At 39.7% G+C, this 15,575-nt stretch overlaps 1 protein-coding gene across 1 annotated transcript; it reads right to left on the bottom strand.

Moving 5' to 3' along the window:
- Positions 1-3,604: 3,604 nt before the first annotated feature.
- On the bottom strand, positions 3,605-14,067 carry polr1d (RNA polymerase I and III subunit D). Its single transcript, XM_061726365.1, has 5 exons — positions 13,995-14,067; positions 10,012-10,109; positions 8,441-8,517; positions 6,598-6,680; positions 3,605-3,878 (listed from the first exon to the last, which is right to left on the bottom strand). The coding sequence occupies exons 1-5, from the start codon at positions 14,031-14,033 to the stop codon at positions 3,831-3,833; spliced, it is 345 nt and encodes a 114-aa protein (XP_061582349.1). The 5' UTR covers positions 14,034-14,067; the 3' UTR covers positions 3,605-3,830.
- Between the last annotated feature and the right edge of the window lie 1,508 nt (positions 14,068-15,575).

The following is a 15,575-nucleotide window of genomic DNA, read 5'->3' as shown; positions in this document are numbered from 1 at the left end:
ACATCACTGCAGAAATCAACTGGACATGCAAGAAGAGGAACCCAGAGCAATCCCATGCCACGAGGTAAGGCCTCGGTTTCTTCAAAACAAACATTTCAGCTACGTGGGGAAGCTGGAAGTGCTGGGAACTTCCACCCTGCACGCCATATCTTTCTTTTTTTGATGTACTCAGACACTTTCCAAAATATACACAAACTATTCTGCCGGGGGGGTCCCGGGGGGCCTGGGTGGTTGATGGGAGGCTGCGGTGAGGCTGCGGTGGGGACCTTAGCGGGGCTAGCAGTGGCCGTCTTGGCCCTGCTGGTGTTGGTGGTGTTCACCCTGTTCTCCCTCCCTTCCTCCTCTCCTTTTACGCCCTCTTCCTCTCCCTTCATTGGTTAGCGGCTGCTGCCGGGCTGCATGGGTTAATGAACTGCTGACAGCGGCGCTGGTGCTGTTAACTGGGGCAACTGGGGAAGATGGTGGCGTTGCTGGCGGTGATGATGATATCTACCCTTGTTATTTTCTGCAGTACAACTAATAATTAAAATAACAGCAATAATAATGATACAATTGTTCATATCATTATTGGCCTTATGGTTGTTGTTGCTTTAGATGTCTCTTTTGTCACTATTATTATCATTATAAGCACCTGTATTTACAGTTATGCGTACCTGTAAATACAGTACAAGTACATGTATATGAGTACATGTTTATAATTGGAGGTTGATACATGTATGCATGTAACAGACATTCAAAAATACTTACAAGGCTAGGCAAATGTATTTATAAAGCACATTTCACACGACGAGCATGGACTCAATGTGCTCAGATACATAAACAAACAAACAAAATTACAGGTTTACAATAACAGAAACAGACAAAAATATGTCAAGAGACGAGAAGACTTATTTGATGATTTAAGGGATCTGTCCGGTATGTATTCAGTGAGCATGTCAACCATGTAGGAGGGAGCTAAGCCATTTATAGATTTAAAGACAATAAGAAGTACTTTAAAATCTACTCTTGTTTAACAGGGAGCCAGTGAAGAGAGGATAAAACAGGAGTGATGTGTTCATACCTCTTGGTTTTTGTTAGAATTCTGGCTGCAGCATTTTGAATAAGCTGGAGTTTATGTAACACTTGCTTTGTTAGTCCTGCAAAAAGTGCATTGCAATAATCTAATCTACTGGAGATAAAAGCATGAACCAGCTTTTCAGAGTCTGATTGTGACAGAAAGCATCTTACTTTAGATATATTTCTGAGATGATAGAAGGCAGTCCTGGAGACATTAGCTATGTGTTTCTGGAAGTTAAGATCAGCATCTAACATAACACCCAAGTTTTTGACAAGTTCACAAGGTTTTATTGACAGAGGAGTTACAGGCCTGCATGCATCTCTCTCTCACACACACCCTCTTTTCTTTTTGCTTTTTCTTTTTATTGCAACACAATTTAACACACGTTAATTTACATAGACTAGGAGACACCACACAAACATTACAGCTAGCCTATCACCACTAGGGGTGGGCAAAAATATCGATATGGCAATATATCGCGATACTTTTCCAGCTGATTCAATATCGATATTCAAAATTTGAATATCGATTATTTTTTTTTTTTTTTTTTTAAATATTTTTTATCCCCGATTTTTTTCCCATTCTATCACCCAGTGCTCCTACCTAAGTGACAGTCCTGGGCATTGCCACTCTCTACCAACCCTGGGAGGGCCCTGCACTGAGCTCCGGTTTTATTTCACATTTTATTTCATTTTATTATTTATTTTTTATATAACACAATTGCCTGTCCTTAAAAAATGAAAAATAATGGACAGAGGTTTATTTATTTATGGATTTATATCTATACTGACTGATCACTGTGCCTGTCCTTGGTTTTAGTACCATCTTTCTTGTGTTTATTATCATTTGCCACATAATTAAAGCAACCTCATACTAAATTTAATGTTAATTTCATATGATGTAAATAATATGAAAAACATATACAAATATGTTGTAACTTTAGCTTGTATAGTTATAATAAAACATTGTTTTGACTCAGTTTGTCCCATGAATTGTCACTATAATCTGATGAACGTGCAACTCGGATTTTAAGATCCATCACTATCATCTGATGTACATATATACAACTTGGATTTTAAGATGTGTAATGCATTTTTAAATTTTTCGGTGAACTATGTAGAATATAATAATCGGGATATCGCATAATCGGGATATCGCAATGTGTATCGTATCGTGGCTCAAGTATCGTGATGCGTATCGTATCGTGAGGTCCTTCCCAATACCCACCCCTAATCACCACACTACACACACCCATCACTGTCTTGTTCTTTCATGTTTCACATCGAGGATTTTATTCCCCCCTGTCAGAGAAAAGAATTTAAATTTTAATAAAATATCTTGGCCTGGTGAAAGATACACTCACTTTCACACACACCCACACACCTTAAGAAACTAATATCTGCTGCAGGATTACATATATATCTCATCAATAACGGTTTTACCAATCATGGTTTTTTATCCAAAAAGCTCTTTCCAAGGCTTTTATTTGACCCAAATGTCTACAATTGTTGAGTCAAATCTATGGATAAGTGAACTGAACACTGTGTAATTCTCTGAAAGACAACAAAGATGGTTTTTGCCAAATATGGTAGTGCTGATCTCAAACTGAAAGCAAAAAAGAGTGAAGGGAGCAGCAAAATTTGGACTTGCTTTGCTGCTTTACATATTGGACCTCACCATCTCACTGAATTTACCAAAATATCCTTCAGCATAATGTCAGGCTGGCTGTCCATAGCAGAATCCATAGCCAATCCATAGCAGAACAGCTTCATCATCAAGACAAAATCTGCACTTTGGAGGGCTGACCCAGTCCGGACTGGCTTAAACCCGTAAGATCTTCAGAACAGACATTGTACAAATGTGACTGAGCTGCAGCAGGTCTGAGAAGAGGAACGGTCCAAATTCCTCCTGAATGTTTAGGAAGTCTGATCCAGAACTACTGAAGGTGCTTCATGGAAATGTCTAATTGGTGTGTTCAATAAATTGAAGAAATTATAAGTGTTATCGTTATCGCTCATTGTGTTTGTCTATTTCCGTGGTTTATAAAAAGATCTGATCACATTTCATGGTCAATAAATGGAGGAAACCACCCGACTTCAGGGGTTCACATACTTTCTTGCCACTGTATTTCATTCCTGCACACTTCCATGCGTGAACATGTGACACGGGGATGCGACTGACCTCAGCGTTATTATTCATCCCTCTCTCCCCTCACTCTGCCCTCCATCTTCCTGGAACTGCATGGAGTCCCTCACAACACATTCCTTTGCTAATAAGGATATTTTGGCTTTCATTTCTTCATCACTCCTCAAATCCGTCTTCAAAGGACTGATGAGAGCAATCTGCTGCTTGACAGACTGATCATTTATGGTTTGGATTTGCTTCAAAATTGTGTTACACGAGTTGCTGTAAAAACAATTATGTTACCAAACCTTTGCCACAAAAAAAAAAAATCCCTGAAATTAGAAAAAGAAAAAGAAAAAAAGTCTTTGTTGGCAAGTTACGTGTTTGAATTTTGATTCACTAATCAATCCAGAAGCACAAGAATTATAAACACGGGTATGATTTACATTTATTATACATCATAAATCAATTTGAATATCAAAAGAAACATAACTCTACAATAATATTTTAATGTCACAGAATATTCTGGAGGGTCTTTTCGCTCCTCGATACCTAATAAGTCCACAAAAACACTTTTGAGAAGCAAATTATGACAGATTTTTGCAGGTATTGAATCTGACAGCTCTGCTTTCCCATGCTGTGATGGTGTTCAGTCCATGGGCTGGTCCTGTCGCTCTTTGAACTCGTTAACTCTCGCCTGGAACAAATGAAAGAACATATCAGAACTGGAGATCAATCAAGTAAATCTACATCAACAGCATATCAACCTGATTACTTTGAAACACAAAATAAATAAATATATATATATATATATATATAAATATATAAATATCACTTCAATCCGATTCATGGACAGTGGAGTAAAGGATGAACCAAAGTAACTCATTGCAATTCATGTCAACCAAACTGTAATCTGGATATTTCTTATATACAAAAAGCTCAGTGTTTGGGGAACATCACCCAACCACTCTCTTTTTTTAATGGGGTCAATGAAAAGAGTGACTGGGGAGTTCTGTCCTGTCTGGAAATGAAGGAGAAGTGGAGGTGCAACCCAGAGGGGACAGGTTGATTGATAATCCTCCACAAAACACTCAACACCACCGTCTACACGAGGAATGCCCCGATGTTGGTAGCAAGTCATGACAAAATGTTTGTAAAAAGCAGTTTATTGGGACTGGGTGATATCTTTGTCTGTGACAGAAATATGGGCAATAATGTTATTTAAAAAAGGTCCTCTGGGTCCCAATAACAGGAAGCACCTGCATGGCTCCCTGGTATGATGTTTATAGAGGTTTATAGATGTTTAGGACCCAAGGGCGTACAGGACACAGTGGAGAGATTTTTTTTTTCTTTGGTTGACTTGTGAACAGAGGACCAATACACCAATATTACACCATACGGATTTAATAAATATGAATATTTGGTTAATAGTAATCTTACAATAATATAACATAATATAAAACTTCTACATACTACGAGGAGTGTGCAGTAAGAGGAACCAATCAGCAGTTAGCACCAAATGGGAAATAACCTGTGGTGTATACTATAAAGCAGGTTCAAACGTATATTTATGGTCTGGCTTCGGTAACCCAACACTGGTCATCAAAACATATTTAAGACCTTAATATGTACCGTATACCTGTTTTGTTTTTGTTTTTTTTTTGCAGCATTTGCAAAACAATATAGAATTTCAAGATCATCAAAAACACCTTTATCTCCCGTTTATGTATTAATACTGACTGACTGGGAAGCACTGCTTTCACAAGTGTTGACCTTTTATTTCAAACCAAGACCAGGTGAGCTCTCCAAAGTAGATGCTGATGGGAATACACCAGAAGTGAACCAGCGTGGAGACTTAAAACCCAGCAGTGCAGACGCCATTCACCATCCTGCAAATGTTGCTTACGGTAGTCGGCGACCGTGCCCACAGTCACTCATTCATCCATTCATTAGTCCATCTGGACTGGTTAGGGAGTTGTGTCTAGACAAGTTATTTCCAATGATTTAAAACGTAACTGAGGTAATTGTCTTGGTACTGTCAATGACCTCACTTTAAGAAACCAGGAAGACTCAGATATGCATTTCTGGGATTTTCCAAGCGTAATTTTGAATTATTAAAGTGTGTGTTTGATTTACATGTTTTGTACTGTAAGTTTTGATCCAGATGGTTATCTCTGGGATGTAAACCTTTCTCCAGTCAGACACCCAACCACATGCTGCCTAGTACAGGTTACGTTAAATAAATTATACAGATATCAAGGCTTAAATCCCTTGTCTGGACACAGGTTACCGTCAGGCCTGGCCACGCGGCTTTGCCCTCCTGTAAACTCCCCACATGCACCGTACGGGTCAGATACGAGGCGTTACAGCAGCAGCCAAAGGCCTCTCCATTAACACCCATTTACCAAGACTGGAATGATGCAGTCACATAGGATAATAAATCACATGCAGATGATTATCACTCAGGAGAACATTTCTGCTCCACAAGTGCAAACAACATGTGAGGGGGGGGGGGGAATCTGAGAAGACATGGCTCATGTGAGCAGAAGACTGCAAATAATCCATGGTGGCTTGCTATTCGGGCCGACCGCTGAGACTTTAGAGGCATCCACAGCGGCTGAAAGTCGTTTTGTTGGATATAATCTCACCACAGTTCCTGTTGGTGGCTGTGAAGCAACAATGCTACGTGACTGTAGGAGTTTGTCAGCAGATTTATAGTAGCATCGTAACAGTTGTGGTGAGATGTTGTGACAATGTTCGATGGATTCAGGGCTGTTTTCTGTCGATGTCGAGACAAGGATCAACCAGCCTCTGCTTTTTGTTTTCCTGACAAGCAGAAGTTTCCTCAGATGGCCAGACTCCCCCTGCAGGTTTGTAGGGCAACACAAGGCATCAGTTCATCTGTTGTTATTTTTCCCCAGATGCACAGATGTGAGTCTGGACGCATCAGACCACATGAACTCTTTCCACTGCTCCACAGTCAAATCTTTATGCGTCCAAGAAAAACAAAGGCTTTTCATTTGATTAGCCTCACTTGGAAGGGATTTTCTAAAGGCCACATAGCTATTAGTCACGATACATTGACCGTTTCACAATATGCATGCACAAATGATTACCATCACTTTTGAAACTGCGGTAACTTCTACTGTTTCGTGTGTTTTTTTCTTCCTGTTATGATGCAAAACAATTACTTAACTGCTGCTCATGCAACCCAAAGCCGAGTGCAAGAAACACTTGTACTTTAACATTTTGCAGAAAAATATAAAACAACTTTTTGAACCATATTTTGTTGTAAATAAATTCAGAAAACAGGTAAACCAGAAATCAATCTCAGCCCACAGCAGGGGAAGTTGTTGTTTTTCCTCATTTCTCTAAAAGGAACTGAGGATAACCACACAAAACAGATGAAGGTGTACCTGGAAAGTGTTGAGAACATGTTGACAAACATCGTTCAGCTCATTCAGGCCTTTCCGCAGCGGCTCTACGGCTGGAAGTGCCCCTGAAACGGAAAACAGACGACCGGTGAAAAAAAAAAAATATAGGAATGTGTTCTTGTGTGAGATGTCAGAGCCGGGGATTTGATTCTTGGTGGAGATGGGTTCATACTGCAGCAGGTGATGAGCACAGAAGACAAAGGAGCGCTGACAGTCCCCTGACCTGGACAAGGGTCACCTGAAGACAGAAAAGCCCAGCATTCCTCACCTGACAGGAAGCTCTTGGGATAACTTGAACTCGGGTTCAGGTTTTGACAAACTTTCTAAGCATGTCGAGAGCTGCAACCACCAACCCATTAAGAGGTAATCTGGTGGATTAGTGCTCCTTTGCTCCTGTTTGTTGGACTACTTACGTCTCGATGGGGGTACTTTCATGGGAGAGGAGAGCAAAGAGATTCAATATTTTCACCCAGTCTCCCTTTCGCTTAAACAAGCTACACTGTCACTTACACAGGAAACACACCTGCGACACCAACACATTAATCAAAGCTTCCTAATCAGTATCCCATAGGGATATGTGTGGCATCTTAATTGCATAGGAAGCGTTGTATTACGCGTTTATCTAAATTTGAATTTCAATACATAGTAAAGCATTTAAGACTTAAGCATTTTAAAAAATAGCTGATTTCTTGAATTTTTTTTTCATAATACATTTTTTTGTTCACAGATTTTGTTTTCCTTCTATAGCTGGTTCACTCATTTGAGCACAGGACACTGAATAGTCAGAAAAACAGAAAACAGGATATGAATTAAGTGCGTAGTGTACAGTAGATGAAGCTGGGCCGAGACAAACGTGAGGTGAAGCTGAGGTTTGTGAGGGAGGCCCCTGCCTCCAATTTGAATTGTTTTGTACCTGAAATGTGATACACAAACATATGCTCTTTACCACAATAAATACATAAAATATTACATTAAAGAATAGTTCAAACATCATAAAAACATTTCATACATGAAACCAATTTTAAATGGAGCTGTTAATAATAGTACAAGATTATGGAAGATGCAAACTTCAATTCGAGAAAGAACTGATTGAAAAATATTCAAACTGCAAAACAGGAACAAAAAAGTACAGCTTCTGAGCTTTTCTGTTTGTTATTTGTTTATAGAAAGCAGTATTTCATGTTATATTTAGTAGGAGTATCTTGTCATGGACATCTTAAATGACTAACCAATAAATGAATGAACAGAGTTCTTGACTTCAGTCCTCATGGCCTGCTTTATCAATGATGTTAGATAGATTTCATCTCACATTTTCACTGTGGTTATGGCTGGGAACAATAACAGAAATGAATATAGAAGCTGTCTGAAACCCGGTCTAACGTCTGAAGGCAGAGGGGAAACAGGGTTTTTCCTGATGCCCTGAAGGTAATTGTGTTGTGCCATAATGAAGCCATGGGGGAAGATCGCCCCTGCATCCAGAAACGTAGCTCAACAACAACCAAAAGCTGTTTCCTCTCACGTGATGGGGGGGCCTCAGCTCACTGGCAAAGTGCCTGCTAGAAAATATTTTATTTTTTAGAACAAATGATTAAGGCTCTCTCCAAGAGGGTGTACATGAGCACGTATGTGGACTTGGATCCAAAACTGGCCTCTCTTATGCAACTGAATGATCCGAGTGAACGTACCTGCCTCTAATCAGCATGTTTACTTCCCAACGCAGCCTGTAAACAATTATCCCGGAGCCGTAATGCACATGTGTGCATATAAACAAACTTTGATTGTTAGAGAGAGACGGTGTGATGTGCAGCAAAGGCTCCACTCTGACCTCGAGTCTGAATGCGGAAGTTGATCTTGCTCTCAGACGGATGGGTGATGGTGTATCCACAGAAATCCACATCCACGCTGTTGAAAGAAAACAGGAAACTCAACGTGAGAAATCAGATTATTATCCATGTTTTGTTTAAAAAGGTGTGTTAGAGTAAAAATGCTCATCAATCTCAACTCATTCGGGCAAGCTGGACATGGAGAAGAAGGAAAATACAACAAAACCCACAATGGTCCCTGTAATAGCTTGGATCTCACATAAGTAATAAGACATCATTATTTACTGACAAACTAATGAAACAGGTGTGGACAAATGAGTTACCCTGAAACACTGAAAATAATTTGAGCATGTAGTTCAAATGTCGTTCACCCTCTTTGACCACATTAAGCTAAAGTGTGTCCTGTAATTAGCGCCACATGCGTGTTCAGCTTGGCAGTCAGGCAGTCTGACTTAAGCATGAAAAGTGGTCTCTCTGCTGTTTACCATCATGGTGTTCACTACACTAAGATAAGAAATAAGATCATAAACACGCATGCTAAAAGGTAAAGGCGGCAAGGACACAATCTCCAAGCAGCTTGATGTTCCTGTAGCTACAGAGGGAAAAGCAATTTACAAGTTAAGTGTCCGCGGGACCGTGGCCAACTTCCCTGGATAATTGGACACATGAGGAGAACTGATGACAAACTAAAGAGATGGATGATATAGATGGTAACTTAGGAGCCTGAACAACCTCCAAAAGAGATTCAAGGTGAATCCCAAGGTCAAGATACATCAGCGTTAGATCTCAGATCATCCATTATTGTTCGAGCTACAGTGGACGAACGAGGAGGACGCAAAGAGAATGCTCGAGCACAAATAATTTCAAAAAACAAATCACAACTTTTTTGCTAACCCAGCTTAGCAAAACTTAACAACTAATTTCCAGAACTTCTCTGCACATCCTTATCAGATTCCTGTTTTTCTCTGAATTTAGCTTATTCTCCTTAGTTGTCCTATGTTTTACATATCTCTGTAGATATTGTTTGTTTCCTTATAGGAGGACCACTCGACAAGCCCTTATGGGTTTTTTTGGTTCCTCCTGCACATTTTTTTCTGTTACATTGTATTTCTTTTTTTTGTTGTTGTTTCCTTTTTTTCTACATACTGTTGTCTGAATTTTTGGCGGTTGTATACTTTTTTTATGTGCAAATAAAAAAGAAGAAATCATAAAAAACTGGCCTGAAATTTCTGTCAAAATTCAAATTGACGGGACACAAAGCTTCTGGGAGAATGTCCTTTGGACACATGAGACAAAATTGGACCTTTTTGGAAAAAGAATAAAAAAAATTTAAAATTAAAAAAATCCCATCAGCTCTTGCAAAAATGTACAAGTGCTGATTTAAATCATGTTAAACATCTGTCGAAAAATCTGAATCATGCAGTGTGGAGAGGAAACCCTTTAACTGAGGGGCACCACCAAATCTGTCCACCTGAGTGAGTTGATACACGCATCTCATGTCTCCCTTTGGTCAAAGCTTTAGCTGGCGTGGGTTGTGTGTGTGTGTGGGAATGTGAAAATGCGAAACACTGACTTCTTCATGATCATATATCTGAGGGAGTTGCCCAGCGTGTGGTCTTCTTGATGCAGCACAAATGTCACACAGCCTTCATCCCCTCCCTCGGCGTGGACCTTGAATGCAAAAGGAAAGACTGAAACGAAAATCCAAAAGATCTGGGCGTTTTTTTCACAGGACACCAGTAAATAAGATGGAAAAATGCCAAACATTACAGCAATGAAGACTTTAAACTGCAGCGAGTTAGATCAGATTGGCCGTTTTGGTCTAAATAACCGAGGCAGTGAAGGTTTCACTTGGAGATACCAATCGGACATGACATGAAAACCACCTGCTTGATATCATGCGGTCTCCCTTTATCCTCCCACACAGCTGGGACCCGTTAGGACCTCGGGGTGTGTTATGCACACTCTGAGTGTTTTAGGCTGTGATGGATCACTCTTGATCCAGCGCATCTCACACATGCCTGATCAGAGTGGGATCTGGGGAGTTTGGAGGCCGGGTCAACGCCTTCTTGAACTCTTCTAACATTTCCTGAGCTCTGCTCCTAATTGGTTTTTGCAAGATGGTGAGAAACAAAACCCAAATTTCCCAGCAGAACATCGCACTGTAATGAGCCGCTGCTTGGCATTTACTCGCCCCGTCTTTAATGCTGCGAAAAAACAGGTATATTCCATATAAATGTTAAGTGTGCAGTTATGACACCACCAGTGATTTTGTATCACTGAGACTGACTCCCGAAGATTACTTATTAGTAGGGCTGGGCGATATATCGAGATTTTAATATATATCGATATATTTTCAATCGCGATATGGTACGAGACAATATCGTTTATATCGATTATTAAAAATTTTTTTTTTTTCTTTTACGATTTTGATATAGCTTATTTTGTGACAAATTGACTTGAATGTTTTATTTGCACAAATGTTTTGTTATTTGCACAACTGTCAACCTCAGTGGAAAAGTCTGCCTGTTACTGTCTACATTGTATTAATTGCACAGTGTATTTTAATTTAATTGTTATGCAGGAAAGGGATATTTGTTTTATTTTATTCAAGAAGCATTTTTATTCTATATATGCAGGCAGTTTATTTTTATTTCATTTGTTTTATACATTTTTATATTGTGCAGACCTCTGTTAATAAATGTCACCAAATGTCACCTGTGTGACATTTGGCACGAGGCTTTGTAAAAACTGACTGTTTTTTTAAGGGTTTGCCTCAGAAAAAAATGAAGCTAACAGAGATGCTATGCTATAATGCTTTGGGGGGAAACCCCAATTAAGGCACAGAAAAAATATCGAGATATATATCGAGTATCGCCATTCAGCTAGAAAATATCGAGATATGACTTTTGGTCCATATCGCCCAGCCCTACTTATTAGTAAAATAAATATGCAAAACTTTACATTTTCATCTAAATGTGTAGTGGCTTTCCAGATTTGCTGCTTGAGTAAGGCAATATAAGTCACTTAATATAGTTGTAGGTAATTAGTAACCTGATTTCTCTAATACTCTCAGGTTAGTTTATTGCAACGTTATAACTTTCACTAGTCACTTTACTTCTCAAGTTTTTATATCTGTATACTTATATGTATGAGCCTATGTGTATCTGTAATTTATTATGGCTGCTGTGACATTTTAAAACCAATATATTATTATATTGACAAGTCTTTAAATTAAATAATTAAGGAAATAATCCCAAATCGGCATGAAATAGCATTTCCAAAGTATTTCAAGATCATGATTTTGCTGCAATTTATTTGAGGCAAATCTCACATTCAGACCTTTTCAACCTGTCATAATTTGATGGTTCAGTATCTTATTCAATTTCTTGTCATTTTGCTAATATTTTAATCTATTGCTTTATTTATTTATATTTTATATTTTTTTCCCGTAATGTGTCCTTGCACACTCTGAAAGGCACCTATAAATTTTATTATTAGTTTAGTTTATATTAGTGGGTTAAGCAAGCGGCTCATGTACTGAGACTACAGTCCTCCTGCAGTGGTTGCAGGTTTGAATCCCGGCCTGTGCACCTTTGCTGCATGTCATCCCCATTCTCTCTCTCTACCCCCTTCCTGTCTGCAACTTGAATACAGGGCCACTAGACACAAAAATATCTTTAAAAAAATAATAATAATTAAAGCTGCAAGCAGCGATGAACGGGCCCTCGCACCCTTGTGCACGTTCAGGTGTGCTGCAGTGGAAACGCTGGTATGACTTGCATGTAGATTCTTCAGGCCTGGACTTTTAGTGGATGACACCAGCCACGACTCTCTATATCAAACCAATCACGTTATGGCAGAAAGTAGGAACTATCAAATACGGACCAATCAGATGAAGGGGGGGCACGCTTTTTGGCATCTAGCGTCGCCACGGTTACGCTTTTGACTGAGAAAAGTAATGCACGTCGTCGCAAGATCAAGACGCACATTTTGATGTATAACACACCTGGGTGCACGTTACGGTTCGGCCTGCATTAACTGCTGAAGGAATGGCACAAATTTTGCCAAAATTACACGATTAATTCAAAATGGCCGACTTCCTGTTCAGTTTCGGCCATGGCACCACGAGACTTTTCTTTAAGTTGCGACATGATACAGGTGTGTACTGATTTTGGTGCATGTACGTCAAACCCTATTGTGGGGCTTTAGGCACAAAGTTTTCTAGGGGGCGCTGTTGAGCCATTAGGCAACGCCCATTAATGCAAACCATTAAATATCAAATTTTTCGCCAGGCCTGTCTTGCGTGCAGAATTTGGTGACTTTTGGGGCACGTTTAGGGGGGCAAAAAGGCCCTCATTTCGTCTGAAAAATTAAAAAAAGAGAAAGGAAAAGAATTCTTACAGATACACTGACTCTCTACCCCCTTCCTGTCTACAACTTGAATACAGGGCCACTAGAAACAAAAATGTCTTTAAAAAAATAATAATAATTACAGCCATTTCAAGCAAAGTAGCTAAGTTTTCAAGGAATCAAAAACTATTTGGACAACTAAGTTAAGTGGCCAGGTTTGGTCCGGTCCCTGCATACCTCAAGATATAAGAAGCAGATAAAGGTCTGGAGATGATCACAGGTACTAAGTTAGCATGTGGTAACTGTTTGACTAGAGCTCCATAGCATGAAGTCCAAGGATATCTCAATATTAGTGAAGGAGGCCATCAATTGTGGGCTGAAACAACTTAAATCTTTAGGATGGATGACAACAAAAATCAGATGTGATCAATTCAACCATCAGGTATATTCTTAGAAATAGGAAAGGCATTAATGAGCTGAACAACATGAAAAGGCCGGATGTGGAGATAGACAAAATGCAAAACAAACTAAAGATGTTTTGAAGACAGAGGAAGTGAATATCCTTCACCGGCCAAGTCAGACGTCTGGTCTTCATTCAGTAGAAGAGGATTTTCAGTTACTGGAGACAAAACTGAAGGCAGAAGGACCTGCAGACAAGCAGCATCTGGGGGAGCTGCAGTGCAGCTGACTAAACATCTGCAAGGAGAACTCTGGACTCCAGACCTCAGGTAACTGATGACTGCAAAGGATCTTCATCCAAGTATCAAAAATGATGGTTATATTTATAATTACATCATTTTGTCCAAATACTTTTATGCCCCTGAGATTTGAGGTTCTTTGTTTAACTACAACTCCTAGATGATAACTATACCCATGTTTTTGTGAAACCTCGTTTAAAATTAAAACTGAACGTCTCCACTTTCATTGCACCCAGGAAACGACTAAGAGGGAAACACAATGCATCAAATGTAACAAAGTTGACATACGCTGAAAGACAAGGCTGCAGTAAAAGCATGGTTTATTTCAACTTTGTAGGAGAGCAGTGTTTCCTTGTTGATAGCTCTCCTGCCCACGTGAGGACTCAACTAGCGGGGGACATGTGGACGTGGCTTCTCCAGTATTATATCGCCTCGCAACTGTATTCATATCATCAAAATCGTGTAATTGAATACAATATCAAACGATAATGTACCCAGCTCTTACCATTTCCAGAATGGGTTTCTTTTCTGTTTCCCCGGCCATGCTTCCTCTCGGTCCGTGTGTGTCGCCCTGGGCTTTTCACCCTCACGAGGGTCTGACAGGCAGGGAATCAGACAACCGAGCTCTGGTCTGCCAAACGGTGTCTGTTTTAATGTACATTTGGACCAAATATGGGCCCTGTATAAATGTCCATCCTGCTGTTATCTGTACCTATCTATGAGGATCAGAGGGGTCTGCTGGATCTTCTGGAGGAGGGAGTGCCTGTAGAAAAACCCCTACAATCATGGGAAGAATATGAATATATATTAACTATATAAACTTGTATATATTATGCATATTAACTCAGTATATATATACACACACACACACACACACACACACACATATATATATATATATATATATATATATATATATATATATATTTCTTATTCTTTTGCATGTTTGTCGCACTTAAACGTTTCAGATCATCAAACAAATTTAAATATAAGACAAAGATAACATACTGTAAGTAAACACAAAATTCAGTTTTGAAATGAAGGATTTTATTATTAAGGGTAAAAAAAAATCCAAACCTACATAGCCCTGTGTAAAAAAGTGATTGCCCTCCCCTGTTAAAACATAAATTATCTGTGGTTTGTCACATCTTTGGAAAGCGGATTTCAATTTCTCTAGCCACACCCAGACCTGGTTACTGTCACACTGGTTCTCAATCAAGAAATCACTTAAATAGGACCTGCCTGACAAAGTGAAGTAAACCAAAAGATCCTCAAAAGCTAGACATCATGCTGCCATCCAAATAAATTCAGGAACAAATGAGAAAACAAAGTAATTGAGCTCTATGAGTCTGGAAAAGGTTACAAAGCCATTTCTAAAGCTTTAGGACTCCAGCGAACCACAGTGAGAGCCATTATCTACAAATGGAGAAAACATGGAACAGTGGTGAACTTTCCCAGGAGGCCGGCCGACCAAAATGACCCCAAGAGCAGCGACGACTCATCCAAGGGTCAGAAAAGACCCCAGAACAACATCCAGAGACCTGCAGGCCTCACTTGCCTCAATTAAGGTCATTGTTCACGTCTCCACCATAAGAAAGAGACGGGCAAAAATGCCTGAATGGCAGAGTTCCAAGACCAAAACCACTGCTGAGCAAAAAGAACATAAAGACTCGTCTCAGTTTTTGCCAGAAAACATCTTGATGATCCCCAAGACTTTGGGGGAAATACTCTGTGGACTGAAAAGACAAAAGTTGAACTTTTTGGAAGGTGTATGTCCCATTACATCTGGTGTAAAAGTAACACAGCATTTCAGAAAAGGAACATCATAGCAAGAGTAAAACATGGTGGTGGTAGTGTGATGGCCTGGGGCTGTTCTGCTGCTTCAGGACCTGGAAGACTTGCTGGGGTAATTGGAACCATGAATTCCGCTGTCTACCAAATAATCCTGAAGGAGAATGTCCGGCCATCTGTTCGTGACCTCAAGCTGAAGCCACTTGGGTTCTGCAGCAGGACAATGATCCAAAACACACCAGCAAGTCCACCTCTGAATGGCTTAAGATAAACTAAATGAAGACTTTGGAGTGGC

This window comes from Cololabis saira, chromosome 7, assembly GCF_033807715.1.
Source record: "Cololabis saira isolate AMF1-May2022 chromosome 7, fColSai1.1, whole genome shotgun sequence".
NCBI classification, from domain to species: domain Eukaryota; kingdom Metazoa; phylum Chordata; class Actinopteri; order Beloniformes; family Belonidae; genus Cololabis; species Cololabis saira.
The sequence above is the reverse complement of the archived record's forward strand: the minus strand, read 5'-3'. Positions and strand labels throughout refer to the sequence as shown.